Source organism: Sorex fumeus, unplaced genomic scaffold (genome assembly GCF_029834395.1).
Source record: "Sorex fumeus unplaced genomic scaffold, SorFum_2.1 ptg000081l, whole genome shotgun sequence".
Classification (NCBI taxonomy): Eukaryota; Metazoa; Chordata; class Mammalia; order Eulipotyphla; family Soricidae; genus Sorex; species Sorex fumeus.
In genome coordinates, this window is record NW_026606138.1 from 18,408,886 (window position 1) to 18,430,735 (window position 21,850).

Sequence of the window (21,850 nt, forward strand, 5' to 3'; positions counted from 1 at the left end):
CTCAGAGGCAGCAGTTCTGCGCCTCCATGTGGGAGCCCAGGATGGAGAGAGCCTCCGCCATCAGGACTGCACGCCAACAAGGCCCTTGGGGGCAGGCAGCAGTTTCTGCATGAACCCAGGGAAAGTGGACCTAAACCCTTCTAGGCTTTCAACCTGAGAGCAGAGCAAATTCCTTTTAGCACTTTATGTACCATCACACTCAGACCTACATCTGAATACTTTACAATCTCTACCTGGCGATGAAGATCCTGGGATTAGCTACAATTGAGTTGTCTTCAGATTTCTGAATCAGACACAACTTGCCATGATTAACGAGAAGAAACAGTTCAATATTTGTTTTAAAATTTTTTAATAGTTTTAAAATTTATTACTCCCACAAAAAAAAAATAAAGTCATCATTTGTTCCTTAGATTCACTGAAAGTTTTTTTCCTTCGGGGTGGATGGGTGCACACCTGGCCATGCTCAGGGTTTACCCTGGCTCTGGGCTCAGGGTACCACATGGGGTGCCAGGGATTGAACCCAGCTCAGCTGTGTACAAGACAAGATAGTACCAGTTCTACGACTTCCCCGGCCCCTGAAAGAGTGACATTCCATGGATGGCTGCATAAACATTCCTGGGACATAGGGGGAGAAGGGGAACAGAGGTGATGAGACAGCAGAGGGAAATGGAAAAGTGGTTAAATGGGTCATTTGATTTTAGAATTTATTTATGTATTTATTTTTGCCGGGGGTCACGCCCAGCGATGCACAGGGTTACTCCTGGCTCTGCACTCAGGAATTACTCCTGGTGTTGCTCAGGAGACCATATGGGATGCTGGGAATCGAACCCGGGTCGGCCGCGAGCAAGGCCATACCCCGCCGTGCTACCGCTCCAGCACTAAGTTGCATGCCAAGACGAGTGTCTTAAAAAAACAAAACCAAAATGAAACAAAAAACTGGTTCCCGTTCTAACGGATGGTTCCTCCTCAAGCCAGGGGCGCCAGCCTTGATTCTGGGGGGCTGTGCGTTGTGGGGAGCGCGGGAGAGGATGGGACTCTGGTGTCTGTGTGCCCCCAACTTGGGAGTTGTCTCCTTCAAATAGCACCAGGGATGAACCGACCATTTGGGACCAGCTGTGGGGGCTGGGAGGATGAGCGGATGGAAGGACCTGAGATGGGAGGCAACCGTGGACGCGCAACAGACCCTGACAATCGCCACTCAAGAGTACAGAGGAGGGGGTCTCCCCACAACCAGAACAGATGGTGGGGGTGGGGTGGGGGGTGCGCTGTGTCACAGGGAATTACAGCACAGTAGATTTCATGGGAAACGCATTTCCCGTCCTTGTGTCCTCCATCTTCGGCAGCCTGGCAATGGGCTGGCCTTGGGGATACTCCTGGCTCCTTGCTGGGGGCTGGGTGGAGGGAGGGAACTCTGCCTCCTGCAAAGCCTGTGCTCCCTGTGGCCCCAGACTTCAGAGCAAAGCTCAGATATGCTTAGGCCCATCTGCCTTTTTCTTTTCTTTTGTTTTGGGGCCACACCTTGTGATGTGAGGGGCTTTCTCCTGGCGCTGCGCTCAAGGATCACTCCTGGCGGGGGGAGGGTCCACCTGGGATTCCAGGGATCGACACTGGGTTGGCCTCCAACAAGGGAAGTTCCCTGCCTGCTGTGCTATCCTGCAATTCCCCTATTTGTCCTTTTCATTCTGACTTTCGTTTGCATTTCTGCAGGAAGTTCAAATTCTGGGCTTATCTGCTCCACCTCAGTTCAAGATTTTTTTCCATTCTGTTAAATTATGTCTTTTTCTCCTGATACGCTGGTTGAAGTTTTTGTTCTCCTTAGTCATAACAGTAAATGTAGAAAACGAATCTGTAACAAGATAGTTCTTTTTTGTGGCACATTTGGCGGTATTTGGGGCTTACTCCTGGCTCTGTGCTCAGAGAGCACTCCTGGCGGTGCTCGGGGGACCATACAGAGTGCGGGAATCAAACGTGAGTCAGACAAAAAGCAAGGCAAGACCCTCCCACTGTGATATTGATGTCGGTGAGTCCCACGGGTGACTTATGTGAAGCGGGGAGGAGAAAGACGGTCACTTTCTCCCCAGCCGCCTCTTCCACCCGGGACCCAGGATTACTGGGTTCTTGTCTCACCTCGCAGAAAGGAATTTCAGGAGTAGACAAGCAGTGAAACAAATAGATTTTATATGGAGGATTTTTGGAGAGGGAGAGAAAGGGATAAGCAGATAAGCGGGGGAATGGAGAGTAAGAGAGAGAGAGTATAGGGTCCAGAGAGAACGCGGGCTTCTCCGAGGGTGGAGAGAGCCCCTGCACACATCCCAGCATTAGACACGAATGCATGAAAGTACACATCTCAAGAGGGGAGATGCGGGTGACACATGTGCTCGGGCACCACATGAGCTGGGCCACGTGGGCGCAAGCAGCACATGGGCTCCTTTGTTCAAGGTGGCCTTTATAGGGTTTCTCCAACCTGCCCCCACCTGAGGCTTCTTCCCAGGTAAAAGTCTGTTGCTAAGGAGGTTACCAGGGAGGTCCAAAAAGAGGAATTTCATGGGGAGGCCTATATCCTCAGTGTCTGCAAATGGTCTTATCGGGCCTTTGCTTTCTGTATCCACAAGGTGGCTCATTCCTAGAAATCTTCTTCCATGAAACTTTGTTTCATTGCAAAGGGCCTTTCCCTATCTACCTGCCTACATCACAACCATTATTGACTTACTGGTCCCTACTCTATCCTAAGTATCCTCTGTCCCCTACACTTGTGTTTTTTACCAACCATTGACAAGGACTTCTAGCCCCCATTTTCCTAGCCTTGGATATCAATCTCATATGTGTGTGTGTGTGTGTGTGTGTGTGTGTGTGTGTGTGTGTGTGTATTATGGGCTGGAGCCATAGCACAGTGGGTAGGGCGTTTGCCTTGCATGCAGCCAACATGGCCGACCCGAGTTCGATTCCTCCGCCCCTCTCAGAGAGCCTGGCATGCTACCGAGAGTATCTCGCCCGCAAGGCAAAGCCTGGCAAGCTAACTGTGACATATTCAATATGCCAAACACAGTAACAACAAGTCTCACGATGGAGACATTACTGGGCCCGCTCGAGCAAATCGGTGAACAACGGTAGGACCGTGACCATATATATTATATTCCACAAAATGGGTGCTTACTTATATTTGTGAAGGGACTTGGGAATCATATCCAGCAGTGCTGAGGCTCCTCCGGGCTCTGCTCAGGCATCACTCCTGGAGGGGATACTGGGGACCATATGAAGTGCCAGGGAAAGGAATCTGGGTTTGCTGCTTGCTAGGCATCAGCCTTGCCCCAGGGCTCTCTCTCCAATCTAGAGTTTACTGACTTACAACCTAGTATTACAGAATATTCACAGTACGATGTAATATTTGGATATCCTGCAAAGTAACCATGATTCATGTATAGACCGTTTGGATTCCCTACCATAGATTCTAAAGTCAAGGACTGCTATTGGGTATTATGTAGGCTAAAAGTAACGGTCTTGCTCAAGCTCTTTCTCTAGAAAAATCAACCTGAGGAGACGTGCGTCAAACGTACAGGAGTTGGTGCTTATAAACATCTTTGAATCTGTTAATTTGGGTTAATGATATAGCAACTTCCAGTTTCTTTCCCAGACTTTATGGATTGATGGTGTTTGTACTGCATGGTGTCTTTTTAGTTTCATCTCGTGAAATAGCTATGGAGAATCACTGAAGGTATTCATTTTAGGCTACGTTTATTTGGAAGCTTTGCAATAATACAATAAAGGTTTTATTTGTTTTGGGTTTTTTTTTTTTTGCTTTTTGAGTCACACCTGGTGATGCACAGGGGTTACTCCTGGCTCTTCACTCAAGAGTTACTCCTGGCGGTGCTCAGGGGACCATGTGGGATGCTGGGAATTGAATCCGGGTCTGCTGCGTGCAAGGCAAACCTCCTACCCGCTGTGCTATCTCTCCAGCCCCCTGTTTTGACTTTTTTTTACCTTTAAACCTCACCAGTGGTTTTTTTTTCATTTTTTATAATTTTATTTATTGAATCACCATGAGACCAGTTACAAAGCTTTCGGGTTTAAGTCTTGGTCATACAATGAAACATCCGTACCTTCACCAGTACCCATTCTCCACCACCAAAAACCCTAGTATACCCCCATCCCACACCCTCTCCTTACCTGTGGAGGAGATGATTTCCACATTACTCTCTCTCTACTTTGATTACATTCAAAATTTTGACACCGGACCCACCATTATTATTTTGGATTTTACCCCAACACTCAGATCTCCTGAAAAGGCAACAGTAGACAATTTGTTTTCTATTCCTGGTTTTAAATAACATATGATGTCATGTGGCTGCAGTAGTGGTTGCGCAATTTTGGAATTCCAAAATTTTAACAATTAAATCTGGAGGGATTTCTTGCCAAAACCTGCTGGGTTCCGAGATTTGTTCCTGAGTCTCTGGGATCATGGCCGTTAAGCAGCTTGATCAAAGCCAGAAAGGCCTTTAGTGGGCGGTGACTAGGGGTCTTGTTGGGATGGGGAGGAAAGGGCTGGTCCCACCCCCATCCCGTGAGGCCCCACATGTCTCATCACTGAGGGCCCAAACCTGACAGTCCAATGGCCTCTGGAGGATGGCGGCCACCGAGCCACCAAGGGGGAGCAGGTGGAGGGACAGCACCCTTTCCTCCCTGGAATGGCCCAGCGACAGTAACCTACTGCAGGGTCTGGATGCATTTCTGCCAAAAGCCACTGTATTCCTAGATTTGTTTCGGAGTCTCTGGGATCATGGCCATTAAGTAGCTTAATCAGGAGCCAGAGAGGCCATTCGTGGGTGGTGACTTGGGGTCTTGTTGAGACTGGGAGAAAAAGGCCGGCTCCACCCCCATCCCATGAGGCCCCACGTATCTGGTCACTGTGGGCCCAAACCTGACTGTCCAATGGCCTCTGGCGGATGGTGGCCACTGAGCCGCCAAGGGGGAGCAGGCGCAGGGACAGCACCCGTTCTCCCCTCGGGCGGCCCGGCAACAGTAACCTATTGTGCGGTCCTGACGCATTTCTGCCAAAAGCTGCTGAGTTTCGAGATTTGTTTCTGAGTCTCTGGGATCATGGCTGTTAAACAGCTTGATCAGAAGCCAGAGAGGCCGTTTGTGGGTGACGACTTGGGATCTCATTGGGGAGGAAAGGGCCAGCTCCACCCCCATCCCATGAGGCCCTACGTGTCTCGTCACTGTGGGCCCAAACCTGATTGTCCAGTGGCCTCTGGAGGATGGCAGCCAGAGGGGTGCCAGGGGGAACAGGCCAAGGCACAAAATCTATTCCCACCTGGAGTGGACCAGCGCCTGTAACTTACTGCAGGGACTCGACACATTTCTGCCAAAAGCTATTGGGTTTCGAGATTTGTTTCTGAGTGTCTGGGATCATGGCCATTAAGCAGTTCAATCAGGAACCAGAGAGGCGATGCCTCCAAATATATAGCTGAACTGGAGATGTTTTGTGGGTGTGTCTCCCACATACCTAACTTTTGCCTGTTTACTTTCTTGGTAAACTCTGCCCCACGTTTTTGGGGTCTGGCCCAAAGCACGGCAGCAATTTGGGGGTACCTGGAAGTCTGAAGGTGCCATCAGGATGGGTATTAGTCTCCTATTTTGTTACTTAATGTTCCCCAGATGAATGCAATCTTTCTATGTCTGCCTCTCTCTTTCTGGCTCATTTCGCTTAGCATGATATTTTCCATGTAGTACCATTTGTATGTAAATTTCATGATTTCATCTTTTCTAACAGCTACATAGTACTCCATTGGGTAGATGTACCAAAGTTTCTTTAACCAGTCATCTGTTCTCAGCACTCAGGTTTTTTCCAGATTCTGGCTATTGTAAACAGTGCTGCAATGAACAAACAAGTGCAGATGTCACTTCGAGTATACATTTTGACCTCTCTGGGATTTATTCCCAGGAGTGGTATTGCTGGGTCAAATAGAAGCTCAATTTCTAATTTTTTGAGAATCGACCATACTGTTTTACAAAAGGGCTGAACCAGCCGGCATTCCCACCAGCAGTGGAGGGTCCCTTTCTCGCCACTTCTGCGCCAACTCTGGTTGCTTTTGTTCTTTTGGATGTGGGCCAGTCTGTGTGGTGTGAGATGATATCTCATTGTGGTTTTGATCTGCATCGCCCTGATGATTAATGATGTAGAGCATTTTCTCATGTGCCTTTTAGTCACTTAGATTTCTTCTTTGAGAAAGTTTCTGTTCATTTCGACGCCCCATTTTTGATGTGGTTCAATGTTTTCTTCTTGTGGAGTTCAACCAGTACTTTGTATATCCTTGATATCAACCCTTTGTTGGATGTCTATTGGGTGAATATCCTTTCCCATTCTGTAGACTGTCTTTGTACTTTGGTTACTGTTTCTTTTGAGGTGCAGAAGCTTCTTAGTTTAAAGTAGTCCCATTGATCTATCTCTGTTTTCACTTGCTTGACCAGTGGCATGACATCTTTGAAGATACCATTCGCTTCGATGTCATGGAGGGTTTTGCCAACCTTGTCTTCAATGTACCTTATGCCATTCTGACAATACTTATGGATTCCCGTCTGATGTAGAGGTCTTTCATCCATTTTGATCTTACTTTTGTACATGGTGTTCGGCAGAGATCTGAGCCCACTGTTTTGCATGTAGCTGTCCAGTTTTGCCAGCACAATTCGTTAAAGAGGCTTTCCTTGCTCCACTTCACATTTCTTGCTCCCTTCTCAAAGATTAGATGATCATATGTCTGGGGGAAGATGTCAGTATATTCAACTCTGTTCCACTGGTCTGCAGCCCTGCCTTTGTTCCAGTACCATGCTATTTTAGTTGTTACTGCTTTGTAGTAGAGTTTGAAGTTAAGGAGGTTGATTCCTTCCATTTTCTTTTTCCCAAGAATTGCTTTAGCTATTCTTGGGGGCTTATTGTTCCATACGAATTTCAGGAGTGTTTGCTCCATTTTTAGTTGAAAAATGTCATGAGTATCGTTATAAGGATCACACACTGAATTTGTACAATGCTTTGGGAAGTATTGCCATTCTGACAATGTTAATTCTCCCGATCCATGAGCAGGGGATATCTTTCCATTTTCTCATGTCCTCTTTTATTTCATGAAGTAGAGTTTTGTAGTTTTCTTTGTACAGTTTCTTTACTTCCTTAGTTAAGCTGATTCCTAGGTACTTGATTTTCTGGGGCACAATTGTGAATGGGATTGTTTTTTTCATGTCACTTTCTTCTCTCTCACAATTTGCATATAGGAAAGCCCTGGACTTTTGGGTATTGATTTTACAGCCTTCAACTTTACTATACAAGTCTATTGTTTCTAGGAGTTTCTTGGTAGAGGTTTTAGGATTCTCTAAGTATAGTATCATATCATCTGCGAATAGTGAGAGCTTGATTTCTTCCGTTCCTACCTGACTGCTCTTAATATCTTTTTCTTGCCTAACCGCTATTGCAGTACTATATTGAACAGCAGTGGAGAGTGTGGGCATCCTTGTCTCGTCCCTGATCTTAGGGGGAAGGCTCTCAGTTTTTCCCCATTGAGGATGATGCTTGCTGTAGGCTTGTGGTAAATGGCTTTAACTATATTAAGGAAAGTCCCCTCTCTCCCCATTTTGGAGAGGGTTTTCATCATAAATGGGTGCTGGATCTTGTCAAATGCTTTCTCTGCATCTATTGATATGATCATATGGTTTTTATCCAAGATAATTTTTAATAAAAAAATAAAGTCCTAAAATTATGTTTATATTTTTAAAAAGAGAAGTAGCACACGCAGTGGAGAACTGAGTGAGGGCCCTGTAGGAGGCTGCCAGCTCCGCCACGCCTCCCTCCAGTGGAACAGGTTCAGGAGCTCAGCAGTTACTCCTCCGCCTGCAGAGGGGCCCCTGGGAGCCCCATGTCCCCAAGGTGCCCAGGGCCCTGGCTGTCCTCCCAGGTGGGGACAAGCGCAGGAAGTGACAGGCCCTCCTGGGAGGCGGGTGGGCATTGCTTGCTTGTTTGCTTATTAGAGCCTACAGCGCTAATGGGCCAGCAGGGATGCCCCAGGGCGTGAGGCGCCTCTGAGTGCCTCAGAGCTGCCGAGGGAACCCGAGCACTTACAAGCTCCTGGCAAGCTCCTCAGAACTCTAGGGAGCTGCTAACATTGCTAATGAGAGGCCAGACCTGCGATCTCCACCCTCAACTTTTCACATGCTCTGTCCGTACACTCTCACACACATGCAAACACACCTACATGCAAACCACATACACAAGCAAATACAAATGCACACTTACAAACACATACACATACATGCAAACACACAAATGCACATGCATGCACATAAACACAAGCATACACAAACACTTCAAACACAAACACATAACTACAAGCCACACATATATGCATATGAACACATACAAACACAAACAAGTATACACAATTAATATATACAAACACATAAAAATGCACAAATACAAACACGCACTTGCAAATACAAACACATACACATGTACACAGACAAGCATACATACAACACACACAAACATACATGACCATACACATATACAAACATACACACATATACGCATACACACTGCCCTGCAATTTCCAAGTTATTTCAGTTTGTTTTTAATAAAGCACCGTGATTTGCAAAGATATTAATAGATAAGGGTTTTTTTTTCAAAATTGTATTTGTGTTGAGTTTTTTTCCAATTTTGTTTTAAGGATCATAAAATAAGCAAAAATTTCAAAATTCTTTATTCCATAGGTAGCCAATTAGAAGAAACAGGATTAGGAGGAAATGTTTGAAGTGTTTTGACAAAAGGGTCAGGCAGAAGTCTGGAGAGAGGCAGCGAGAAACAAACCCCATAGGCAGAGGTGAGAGGCATCTCAGAACCACATTTTATGGGTAACGGGAGGGGGGTCCCCACTGACCCTCCCTGGATGAGACAGGAAAGACCAAGCTGACATTTGCAGAATGGTCAGGACCCCAGTCGTCTTCTGAACCCGAGGCAGCTTGCGCACTGTCTTCTACCATCCTCCGGCTTATTAAAGCAATGTTGAGTTCCATGACAGGGGATTGTTGAGTTTTAGACATGCAACATCCCACCACGGATCCCACTACCAGAATCACCATCGCCCCACTGGAGTCCCCAGGTTCACTGTCACCCTCCAGCCCACCACTTGGACAGGCGCGTTTTGAGTTTGGCAGTCATAATCTGGATCTGGCATTTTCCGTGTTATTGACTCGGGACTGGCTCTAGAGCTGGGCCACTCCTCCACATCACTGATGTGTGTTTCTGTGCTCAAATGTCTTTCAATTTCTTTCCGTCTTACTAATGCTCTTTTATTATTTTATTTTATTTTTAGGGGTGGAGGAATAGTACAAAGGTATGCTGCCTTGCATGAGACCAACCCAGGCTCTATCCAAGGCATCCCATCGGGTTCCCCAAGCACTGCCAGGAGTAATCTTTGAGTGTAAAGGCAGGAGGAATCCCTGAGCATAGCCAGGAGTTACCCAAAAAGCAAAAAATAAAAATAATTTTTGGGGGGTCACACCCAGCGATGCTGGTTCATGCACTCAAGAATTACTCCTGGCAGTGCTCAGAAGACTCTATGGGATGCTGGGAATCAAACCTGGGTCAGCTGCATGCACAGGAAATGCCCTACCAACTGTGCTATCACTCCAGCCCAAAACTATATTATTGTTAATATATTTGTTTGGATGATAGTTCTATGATTCACAACACTGTTCTTGGTGCTTTCGTGGACACATAATTCCAACACCACACACATCACCATTGATTTTCTATAGCATTAGTGTTGCGGGAAAGAATTTACAAGGTCCTTGGTCCGACCTCCCAGCTCTGGGAGCTGCGGGGCCCAGAGTGGAGAGAGGGGTTACTCTTGGCAGGAAAAGAAAGGCAGGCCTAAGTCTGACCCAGACTTACCAGGAATGCTGCCTTCCCTCCCAGAAAAGAATTTCAGAAAGAGACAAATAGTGAAGTCAAAAAGTTTTAACTTAGAGTTAAAGGGGAGAGAGAAAGAGAGGAGAGAAGAGAGAGAGAGAGAGAGAGAGAGAGAGAGAGAGAGAGAGAGAGAGAGAATGAGAGAGAGATGCATTCAAGAGAGAACTTGGGCTTTTTAGTCAGTCACCCTATATTTCCCACCCCACCCCACCCCCACCCCCACACACAGTATTGGGGGCACACTGTTTGCCTTGCAGAATAATTATGTAGGTTTTCTCCCAAACCGCCATGTGTGGGATTTTCACACTAGATTAAAAAAAACCTTGGTATTGTTGTTTTGGTTTGTTTTGCTTAATTTTCAGTTTGCTTGTTTTTGTTTTGGGACCACACCCAGTGGTGCTCAGGATTTACTTCTGACTCTACACTCAGGAATCTTTCCTAGCGGGGCTCGGATGACCACTTGGGATCGCACTGGGTTCGGCCCTGTGCAAGGAAGGGCCCTCCCGCTGTGCTATAGCTTGGGCCCCAACATTTGAAACGTTCGATGGTCCATCTTCATTTCCTATCACATTCTCCTGCTGGATCTTCTTTCCGAAAAGGGGTCCAGCCTTTACTGGACCTGGGCTGGTGCCACTTAGAGTCTTAGCAGGCCTTAGTTCCTGTGTCCACAAAGTGGGTCCAGCCATAATATGTTTTTCTACTTTAGAGTTGGAGAAAGAGTCACTTCTTCAAACCCCATCTTGGTTTCATTACTTCCCAAGAAGTCATTGCCCAGGGTTCCTGCTGACAATCTATCTACTACTTCATTTTGTTTCCACTTGGGGTGTGGAGGGGGCCATACTTGACAACACAGTGCTCAAGAGTTATTTTTCATTCTGTGCTCAAGGATTGCTCCTGGTGATGCCCAGGGAGCCACACGAGGCGTGGGGGATGAACCTGGGATTGGGCCCACATAAGGCAAGAACCTTAAGCCCTGTTCTATCTCTCCAGCCTACATATGACTTCCTTGGTGCAAAAGTTACTTGAGGTCCTAGAAGTTCTGAAAAATCTTTGGGAGCTAGAGAGACAGTACATTCAGTAAGGTGATGGCCTTGAACACATCCATTGGGTTCCCCAGGTCCCCTGACCCCTGCCAGGAGTGCTCACTCCCCTCCCCCCCCAAAAAAAGAAGAAACTTTCACCACTCCTCAACTATAGCCAAGAATAAAAATTACCCCAGATTTGGACTTTTTACAATGACCTATCAAAGAAAACAATCTATTTGACAGAGCAAACATATTTGGTCTTGTTTTTGTTTTGTTTTGTTTGGGAGGGTGTGCTCAGGGATCACTCCTGGCAGGAATCAGGGACCACATATGATGCAGGGGATAGAACCAAGGTCAGCTGCATGCAAAGCAAGAGTCCTGCCTTCTGTAATCCTCTCTGGCTCATGCTGTTCTTTTAGACATAAACAGTTCCACAGACTTCCAAGCCCAGATCATGTTTCCCTGAGACTCTGGAAAAATGCAGCAAACCAGCAACAAACCAACAGGAGCCTAGTGCCACCGATGAAAGCCCACTTTCCCTCTATCGCCGCCAACATCGGAAACTGCTGCTTCTTTGCAATGATAGCTGAGTCTCGCCTCTCCTTAGAACCAGATAAGTGCATTGAGAGATGGGGGTGTGTGGCTTCATCGTAGAGCACATACCGGCATGGGTCCAATCCCCTGAGGTTGATACCAACCACAGCCTCCAATTCCTCAGACCCTTCCCCCAAATTACCAACTAAGCCCCAGTGATTTCTCTCCTTTCTAATACTGACATACACCCCCCCCACAGCTCCCAGTGGTGTGGCCAGAATATGTGGCCACCCCCAGCAGTCCTTCGTGGCAGCTCCCAACTTAGTGCTCAAGCACTGCTCCCGGCTATACTCCGGGACCATGAATACTGGGAAGCAAGCCTGCACCCCAACCTGTTTAGCTAATTCCCTGATACCGTGATTTATAGTACAAAATCGTATTCTTTATTTACCCTTATTCCTAGCACAGGGAACCCCAGCAAGGGCTTTTTCTAATTTATCTTTGCTTCTTTTGTAGTCTGATTGGTTTTCGTGGGGAGGGAGTTTGGGGCACACCAGCCATGCTCAAGCCTACTTCTGGCTCTGTACTCAGAGTCACTAGCAAGACAAGCACCTTCACTCAATACTATCTCTAAAGCCCTGGGAAGTTTTCTTGGTTCTGTGAAGGAAGCACTTTTGGGAAAGTCGCTAAGTCACTCAGGCTGTGAAGGTCATTTGTCAGGGGAAACCAAAGTAAACAAAGGTTGCATCTTCCAGACCTCCCTGGATTTGCCCAGGGCTTGACCCAATAATTCACCAAGGGCCAATGTACTGAAGCTCCAGAACACTCAGACTGTCTGGTCTGAGAGAGCCTCTGAGCTGGGGGATGGGTGGAGACTTGAGAGGATGGGAAGTAGCTGAGCCAGAAGAGGGCAGGGCTCAGACGGCTTCCCTTTCTAGGTTCTGCTGCAACCCTTCAGCTGACTCTTAACCCCTAATATTGAAGACGCTTCTGCAGAGCCTGGACCCAGAGCATGGTACAGCGAGGAGGGTTGCCTTGCATGCGGCCAACCCCGGTTTGATTTCCAGCATCCATAGGGTCCCCTGAGCACCTCCAGGAGTAATTCTTGAGTGCAGAGCCAGGAAGAACCACCGAGCTTGGCCAGTTTTGACCAAAAAAGAAAAAAATACAAAAAAAAACAACATCCAAAGAACCCTTCCTAAGGAAGGAAGAACCATAGTAGGAAGGTTCTGGAGAGAGCATATTGGGTAGAGGGTTTCCCTTGCACGAGGCTGGCTGGAGCTAGAGCCCCATCATCCCATAGGTTTGCCTTAAGCCTTCCAGGAGCGACTTCTGAATGCAGAGTCAGGATTAAATCCTCCGACTGTGCTATCGTTCCGGCCCCATGTTTCTAAGAGTATAAATGATTGTTCAAAGAGTCTACGACAACCACGGTGAGCTTTGGGCAGCTGGGGCGCTGTGGACAGTCACAGAGAGTGTCACTGTTTCGCCTTACAAGCGGCCAACATGGCCGACCGGAGTTCGATTTTTCCGCCCCTCTCGGAGAGCCCGGCAAGCTACCAGAGTATTCGATATGCCAGACAAAGTAACAACAAAGTCTCCAATGGAGACGTTACTGGGCCCGCTCGAGCAAATCCTGGTATCTACGAGCCCAAAAACACGGAAAGAGTCCTTCCATCCTGTGTCTCCTCCTTTCAGGTCCATAATGTCACTATGGTTCCTGTAGGTGCAAGCAGGGGTGGGCTCAGCGACTGCACCCATGGGAGGCAGACTGGGTGGGTTTGCAGGCGCACACACAACTCACAGACCTCCCACCTTGAACTCACGCTCCATACTGCGATACCACAGACGGCCAGCAGGGGGCGGGCCCACCACGGCAAAGGGGCCACACGCGCTCCAGACTGCAATACCGCAGACGGCCAGCAGAGGGTGGGCGCACCGCGGCAAAGAGACCACACGGGCTCCGAACTGCGATACCGCAGACGGCCAGCAGGGAATGGGTGAACCGCTGCGTAGGGGCCCGAGGGATCCAAACAGGCCCGTGGGGTCCCAAGCAGCTTCCACCCGAGCGATGTGCATCGGGATTAGAATCGATTTACTGCGGGGAGGGCGCTTGTCTTGCACGAGGCCCACCAGGACCCACCGCCCCCCCCCCGGGCACCCTAAGGACTCCCCAAGGGGACTTGGGAGTGACCCTGAGCGCAGAGCCAGGGGTTGGACCCGAGATCCAGGGTGTGCACATCAAACAAAAATTTTTGAAAAAAACAAGATTGGAGGAGTGGGCAAGCTAAATAGATAAAGTTTGGGGGCAGGGGTGTAACTGGGCGGCGGAGCACCGGCCTTGCAGGTCTGAGTCCACGGATTTGATTCCAAGCTCCTGGATCAGGCACCAGAGTCACCCACCCCGCCACCGGAACTCACAGTTTCAACTGGGAGGAGGGCTGCGGGAGGCACGGGGGGCAGGAGGCTGAGAGATGCAGGAGGAGCAGGAGCGCAGCCTTCCTCACAGGCCACAGAACCACGCCCCCAGCACCCACAGAGTCGTGCCCTGAGCACTGCAGGTGGGAACAAAAGGAAAGAAACTGTGGGATACTGTGTATCTGACCCTGACTAGCCTCAGGCTCCCTTCTTATTTTATGTCACTGTCAATGTCCTCTCATTGTTCATCAATTTATCAATTTTGCTCAGTAACATTGTGAGACTTGTTACTGTATTTGGCATAACGAATACATCACAGGTAGCTTGCCAGGCTTTGCCATGCAGGTGAGATACTCTAGGTAGCTTGCCAGGCTCCCCGAGAGGGGCGTAGGAATCAAACTCTAGTCGGCTGTGTAGGAAGCGTGCAAGGCAAACGCCCTACCCTCTGTGCTATGTATGTAACTTTTGCCTGTTTATTTTCTTGGTAAACTCTGCCCCAAATTTTTGGGGGTTGGCCCAAGACATGGCAGCAATTTGGGGGTACCTGGAAGTCTGAAGGCGCCATCAGGCTGCTGATGCACTCGCCTCACAGGTACAGACTGACCTGCTGGTGGCACCATACCCCCAACCCAGTGCTTCTTACGGTTTACTCCTGCCTCTGCACTTAGCGATTGCTCCTGCCGGGGCACAGATGACTGCATGGGATTCCTGCGATTGAACCCAGATCAGCCACATGCAAGGTAAGAACCCTACTCACTGTACTACCTCTTTAGCCCAAGATAAACACTTTTAAGAAAATGGTATACAGGCACAGAGCAATAGTTCAGCTGGCAGGGCATGTGCTTTGGCCAATCTGGCTTCAATCCCTGACGTTCCGTATAGTCTGCCCAAGCACTGTCAGGAGTGATTCCTGAGTGCAGAGCCATGAATAAGCCCTAAGACATCACCAGGTGTGGCACAAACATAAAGAAACAAAAAGAAATTGGTGTATCAGGATTCCATTGTAGAAACTCTTTGACTTATTTGACTCTATAGTTCTTGATTGCTAGCCAAAAATCTTTTATAAATAAACCGGAGAATAATCAGTTATCACTGGCAAAAAGGAAATAATTTTATTCAAGTAGATATAGAACATTGTTTGCTCAAATTTTAATACTGCTTTACATAGTTTGTGAAACAATTTCAATCGTGTTTATTACTCAAAATGTCAATGGATTACGATCTTTCACTGGTGAGACACTTGATAATCTCCAGAGGAAAATACATCAAAAGCATATATACAATTATAGAAGTTCTTATAATCCATGTAGCCCTGATGGTACATTATTTATCACGTTTTACAGAACTAGAAAACATTCAAATGAACATAAATAGATTCAGATTGGATGATCACCTTCTGATGGTTCAGGTCCTTCATTTAATTTTTTCTGATAAGAAAATCGAAAATTATTAATGTTGAATTTCTCATCATACATTCATCTAAAAACACAGTGAAAAAAAGTAAACTTTGTAAAGACAGTAAATTGGTTATTGTAGGTGTTTCACAAGTAGCTTGCTATCTAATCCAGGAACTGCTGGAGATTTCTGCAGAGTGCAGAGAATGAGGTGGCCGGGCCGAAGTTGTTGTTGTCGTAATTGTTGAGGTCGTCCCCGTTCCCTTTGAGAGCCGCCTCGGACATCATCTCCACTTTCATGTTGAGGTCCTGATTCTTTCTTTGGAGGTCCACAATCACGGAATTCAGGAAATCAATCTGTGTTCAAGGAGAGCGTGAGACGGTGAGCCATCTGCGGGAGCCATGGGAGCCCGCCACAGAGGAGGCTGGGCCCCGCTTCCAGTCCCCACCCCAGGGTTGGAGGCAGCCAGAGCTCCCCTTTCCCTTCCTGAGCGCAAGCTCCCGGGTGCCCAGGGAAGACCCCAGGAGGAGATGCTGGTACCCCTCGGTTCTTCTCAGAGCAGGGAGTCAAGAGGGGTCTTCCCTCTCCTACAAAGACAAACTCACTTCTTTCAAATGAATGGGGCGGGGGGAAATCCCACTTTACAAAAGCAAGCATGACTGTAGGCACAAACATTCATGTTTCACTTGAAAACTGGCAGGCGCGTTGGGTCTGAGTGATAGCACAGCGGGAAAGGTGCTTGCCTCGCACGCAGCCAACCCAGGTTTGATCCCTGGCATCCTATAGGGGCCACCGGAGAGCAGCCAGGAGTGATTCATGAGTGCAGAGCCAGGAGGAAGCCTGGAGTATCGCCAGGTGTGGCCCCCAAAGAAAGTGTAAATAAAACCAGAAAAACAGACTGATTCTTTTTCTCCCTCAGGGCAAGTTCTGATGGCCAGTCTCTGAGAGTGCCCAGGCCATCCCACACTACAGCCAAGAAACACAGATCTCTCTTCCTCCAGCTTAAAACAAAACATAACAAAACAAAACAAAACATGGAAATGTTCAGTTCCCAACAAACCCATACAGGGTCCACCTGCACAGCCCACATGCAAAGTTCATTTCAGCCCACAAGTGCCCTCCAGGGCCACCTGCTGTTAAGTACAGAAGTGCAGGAAGTGAGGGTGTGCGGGAACTCCTCAGGGCACTGGGACCCAGATGGTCCACTTCCTCGGAGAGGATTCAAACGATAAAGCGCTGCAGACACGGGTGGGATGGAAGGAGGGTTGGGGAAGGAGAGACATCAAGGAGGCCCCAAGGCTGACTCCTGCTGCAGGCCAGACCCGAGCCTGGTGATGGTAGGTGCGGGCATCGGACTGCAGCCAAGTGTGCAAACCCCGGAGGACCCCACCCAGCTGTCTCCCTTGACAGGAGCAAGAAGCAGGAAGGCAGCCCAGAGGACCAGACTCCCCCAGCTCTGGGCCTAGAGCATGCGCAAAGAGGCTGGAAAAGCCACATGCTGGTGGGCGTTTCCGTTTGCGACTGAACCTTCCTGGCAGGGAAGAAGCACTCCAAAGTGGTGTTCGACTCTGGCAAAGTGAAGATTTGCCAATGTGATGGGAGCCCGAAGCCCAGGTTCTGGGAGAGCAGCAAGAGGAAGGGCATTGGAGGGCTCTGGCAAGGACATGACCCCTTGACTGAAGGGATGTGTCCTTGTCCATGGGGCCTCTCACTCCTTAAGCATCACCTCTTGTGCTGGGAGCGTGTGGGGGTGGGGTTCCGGCAGCATGTGCGCGGCCCCTGTTTCTCACGGGCGCCAGGGGAGCACAGCCCCTTCTTCTTCAGCTTCCCTCTTTTTGGCTTCTGTTATTTTAATTAATCAATTAATTTGGGGAGGGGGTTTTTGGGTCACAATCCGGCGTTGCTCAGGAGTGATTCCAGGCTCTGCACCCAGGAAGTACTCCTGGCGGTGCTTCGGGGACCATATGGGATGCCGGGGATGGAACCTGGGTTGGCCATGTGCAAGGCCAACACCCTACCTGCTATGCTATTGCTCCAGCATCATTCTCGGATATTTTAAATGGTAGATATTTCCCGACTCTTTTGAAGCATACACGCATATATACATATATACATGTCTGTGTATGTATACATGCTTATCTAGAACCTTTGTGGGTAGTCAGTTTGGTTTGTTTGGGGCCACACCCGGTGGGGTAGGGAAAAACCCTAGCTCTGTGCTCAGGGATCACTCCTGGCTAGGGTGGAACAGCTCAGGCTGTCAGCAGTCACTCGAGCCGGGAAAGTGGGGCTGTGAGGTCAGAGGGCACTGGCTCACCTAGCACTGCACTCAGGAATTACTCCTGGCGGTGCTGAGGGGACCATATGGGATGCCGGGGATTGAACCTGGGAATTCGGTGTGTAAGTCAAACGCCCTCCCCGCTGTGCTATCACTATGGCCCAGGATATGTTTTCTCTCAGGGCTGAGGCTGGGCCTACACAGCCCTGGTCACTACCATCACCCACCTTACTCTGCATCATCGCATTGGTGTTCCTGGTGTCCTCCAGGGAGGCCAGGGCCTGCAGGGACGCCTCCCGCTCGGCCAGCAGCTCGGTCTGCTGCGCCTCCAGCAGCGCCTGGTCTTTCAGCAGCCAGTGCAGCTGCCGCTGGAGCTTCGTGGCCTTCTGGCCCAGCAGCTCCTTCTCAGAGCCAAGGCTGTTCAGCTGCTCACGCAGGGCCGACTCCACGCGGGCGGCCTCCTCCTTCTCAGCCGTGAGCTCCTCGATCTCTTGCACCAGCGACTTCTGATCCCGAGCCAGCTCCTCGTAGGAGCACTGCAGCTTCTGGATGATGTTGTCGTTGTCCTTGGCCAGGGATAAGTTCTCCAGAACCAGCTTCTTGACATGCTCCTCCAGCTGGCCCCTCTCCTCCAGGCCCTTCTTGCACTCGGCCACCAGGCTGCTCTTGCTCATCTGCAGCTCCTCCACCAGGGCCTGCAGCCCCAGCTTGGCGACCTGCAGTGCGTCCTTCTCCGCGCCCACCCTCTGGAGCTCCTCCTGCACCGCCCTGCCCTCTTCCAGCACTTTCTCTTTCTCCGCCTCGAGGGCTTCTCGGTCCAGCCGCTCCTGCTGGCAGAGCTTCTCCGCGGCCCACCTGGCCTCGATGACCTTCTCCTTATCCAAGCGAATCGCTTGGTTCAACAGCCAGAGCTTCCTCTGCTCTTCCCGCAGCGAAGAGTTTTTGGCCTCCGCTTCTCTGAGTTTCAATTGAAACCACCCTCTCTCGGACTTCAGACAGAGCTTCTCCTTCGCCAGCAATTCATTCTCTGACCTCAGGGCCCTGCGATCCTCTGACATCAGCTCCATCTCTTCTTTGGCCGAGCTTAATAAGCAAGTTAAGGACTGCAGAAACAAAAAGCGGGGAAGAATGGAAACAAGAATGAGATCAAGCAGGCACAAGCAAGCCAAGCACTTCATGTGGCCTAAATACCAGAAATGAAAATGGCAGAGTAGTCTTACCTGCACACGCGTGTATACGCGCACGCGCACACACTCACACACACATGTACACACACAGGCAGGATGGAGAGGCTCAAACACAGTTAGCTTCTTAGCGTAAACATAACTACCTGCCTATTTTGTGGATGGGGGCCCCACACCTGCTGGTGTTCGGGTCTCGCTCAGGGTTCTGTGTTCAGGGATCACTGCTGGCAGGGCCGGAGGACCATACGGGATGCTGGGGATCAACCCCGGGTTGGCCGAGTACAAGGCAGCACCCTACCCATTCTACTATCAGCCGAGTTGATTTTTGAAATGCTGTCTGAAATGATTCCTGACAGCTCCCCGGAAGGTGTAAGTACAGTTGGATCTTGACATTGGGGCATAAGATTTTTCCCCCCACTTCAATTCTTCTATTATAAAATCCATCACTCTGTCCTAGAAGGGATGCATTCAAAAACTAGTTTTCAATACAATTCAAAGAACTACAAAAAGTATTTTGTTTTGGAACTTTGAGCAGGAGGGGAAGGGAAAAGCAACCACTGCTTGTCAAACGATTTTCACAGGGACACACAGAGGCAGGAAATGGACTTAGCCCCCAAAGTTATACACTTTATAGAAAATCCAGACGAATCCACCAAGCTTTGGAGACTGAAGCCAACAGTTTTTGCTTGCCAAACACAGTAACAAGTCTCAAAATGGAGACATTAGTGGGCCCGCTCGAGCCAATCGATGAGCAATGGGAGAGCAGTGTTTGCAGTCATTTGGGAGGGGCCCAGGGGCTCCAGGAGGACTGGCCGCACACGGGTCAGGGTCTCCCTCACCTGCTCTCCCTGCCCGTCAGCAACGGGTTGTGCGTTTTCATTTCTGAGTCTCAATGCACACCACAGTTGAACCGCCATGTACTTTCCAGAACTTTCTGCAGCAAGGGCTATCTTCTCTGTCCAGCTCAGCAGCCATGAGCCGCAGCAGGCTACTGGTGTGTGCTGGGCAGCTGACCGCTGACGGCCATGTTACCGGAATGGGACTGACCTGAGCGTGCACACGAGGCTGCTGGCCACAGAACTGGGCCAGCAGGTGGTCCAGAGAGGAGACGTAGCCCTGGCTGCGGTGCGTTTTGGAAAGCGGCCAGGCACCAACACACACACGGGCCACGGCCGCCATCAGCCGCGGCGCTGCCCTGCGCCCACCCACCTTGGCCTTGTCGGCTTGCGTCTTCAGCTCGGCCACCTCCCGCAGCAGGCTCCCGTTCTCCGCCTGCACTGCCTGCAGCTTCTCCTTCGCCTGCAGCAGCAGCTGCTGAAGGGCCTGCGGTGCCTCCTCGTGCTGCCCCTGGATCTCCACGCTGGCCTTGGCGTGCTCGGCCTGTAGAGCCTGGCACTGGCTGCGGCTCACGTCCACCTTCTCCTCCTGTGGGGAGCCGGGGGCCACCGTCAGCCGCCGGCCCCCTGCCCGCTCCCAGCACACACGCACACACACGAACAAACACGAACACAATGCAAACACACAAACATACACACACGCACACACACGGCCCCTCTACTCTGCTCACCAGCATGCACACACAAACACACATGCACACACACACGCGTGCACACACGGCCCCTCAGCTCGGCCGCTTTCGTTCAAGTTCTCCTGAAGACTACGAAGCGCTAGCCCCTTCCCCTGCAGCTCCTCGGCCAGGCTATCGGCCTACCAGAGTCACAAGGATAGAGTGAATGGACCAAGGAGACAAATAGGAACGGGAAGGGGAAAACAAAACAGAAAACACGTATGAGAAGCCCATGACCCAACACAACCCCAAAGAACAGAGGCGTGAGGTGAGCGTGATTGCCTGAAGCTTGCGAAGCCAAGGCCTTGGCGCCGGCAGTTCTGGTGATGACTGTCTAGTGGTTATTGAAAATGGCCCTAACAGAGGTGTTTTCTAGACCTAACTTTGGCGTGACCAGAAAATAAGAAAGCCTATGAGAAAGACTGACTTTCCAGGGGCGGGGAGACGGCACAAAGGGCTGGAGTACACACCAGGCCCAAGTTGGAACTACAGCACCACTGGGCGAGACTGAGATCGGTCCACAAGCTGAAAAGCCCCACTACTGCTGGGCGGGAGGACCCCAGAGCCCAGAGCATAGCTTGGCGAGGAAGAAGGAAGAAAGCAAGGGAGGAGGGAAGCTAAGGATAGGAAGGAGGGAGGGAGGAAACAGGGAAGAAAGGGAAAGGGAGGGGAGGAAGGGAAAAAAAGGTTATCTTTTTTTTTTCTTTTGGGTTTTTCGGTCACCCTAAATGCTCAGGAATTTCTCCTTGTCAGTAACCCGGCCAGCTCACCGAGAGTATCTCACCTGCACGGCAAAGCCTGCCAAGCTCCCCGTGATGTATTTGATATGACAAACACAGTAACAAGTGTCACAATGGACACGTTACTGGGTCCGCTCGAGCTAATCGATAAACAATGGGAGGGTAGAGACAATGACAGTGACCCTATGGGATGATGGAGATCGAACCCGCGTGCAAGGCAAATGCCCTTCCCATTGTACTATCATTCCGGCCCCCAAGATTTACTTTCTTGTAGTTTCTTTCCTGTGACTTTAAAAGTTTGAGGGGTTTCAATATGAAATTTAAAATGAAGAACCTCTAATCCACTAGACAGCAGTCACACGAACTTGACGTTTGTTACATCTTGATGCGAACAAGTGGGTCAGCTATCCCCTGCTGTGTCCTAGGAATTGATTCCATTTGTTTCAGGCGGTGTTTCTGGAATGCCAGCCAAGGAGTCCTGAGTCCTGAAGGGAACTCCCAGGGATCTCGGGGCCCTTCTGTTATGTCTGTCAGTCCTGTCTACAAAGCCCACAGCCCTTCCATCTTGGCCAACAGAGAAGTTTCTCCAACAAAGTGCCCAGCGCGGAGGAGCGGGGGGGGGGGGGTGAGGGCACGTCCCTGCCACCACAATCCTATAGGAGGAAAAGGGCATCTCTCGGGGCTCCTTGGTGAGAACTGCAGCTTCCTCGGCTTGGCCCAGATCTCACTGTCTCGTCCTTCCCCAGGGTCAGGGCTACCA

General features: G+C 49.7%; 1 protein-coding gene across 1 annotated transcript in view; it reads right to left on the reverse strand.

Moving 5' to 3' along the window:
• The window catches only part of LOC130038914 (CAP-Gly domain-containing linker protein 1-like), a 56,374-nt gene that overhangs the window by 23,528 nt on the left and 10,996 nt on the right, over nucleotides 1-21,850 (reverse strand). Inside the window, 2 exon segments of the mRNA XM_056130708.1 lie at nucleotides 13,327-13,479; nucleotides 19,999-20,202. Coding sequence (XP_055986683.1) covers nucleotides 13,327-13,479; nucleotides 19,999-20,202 — 357 coding nt within the window.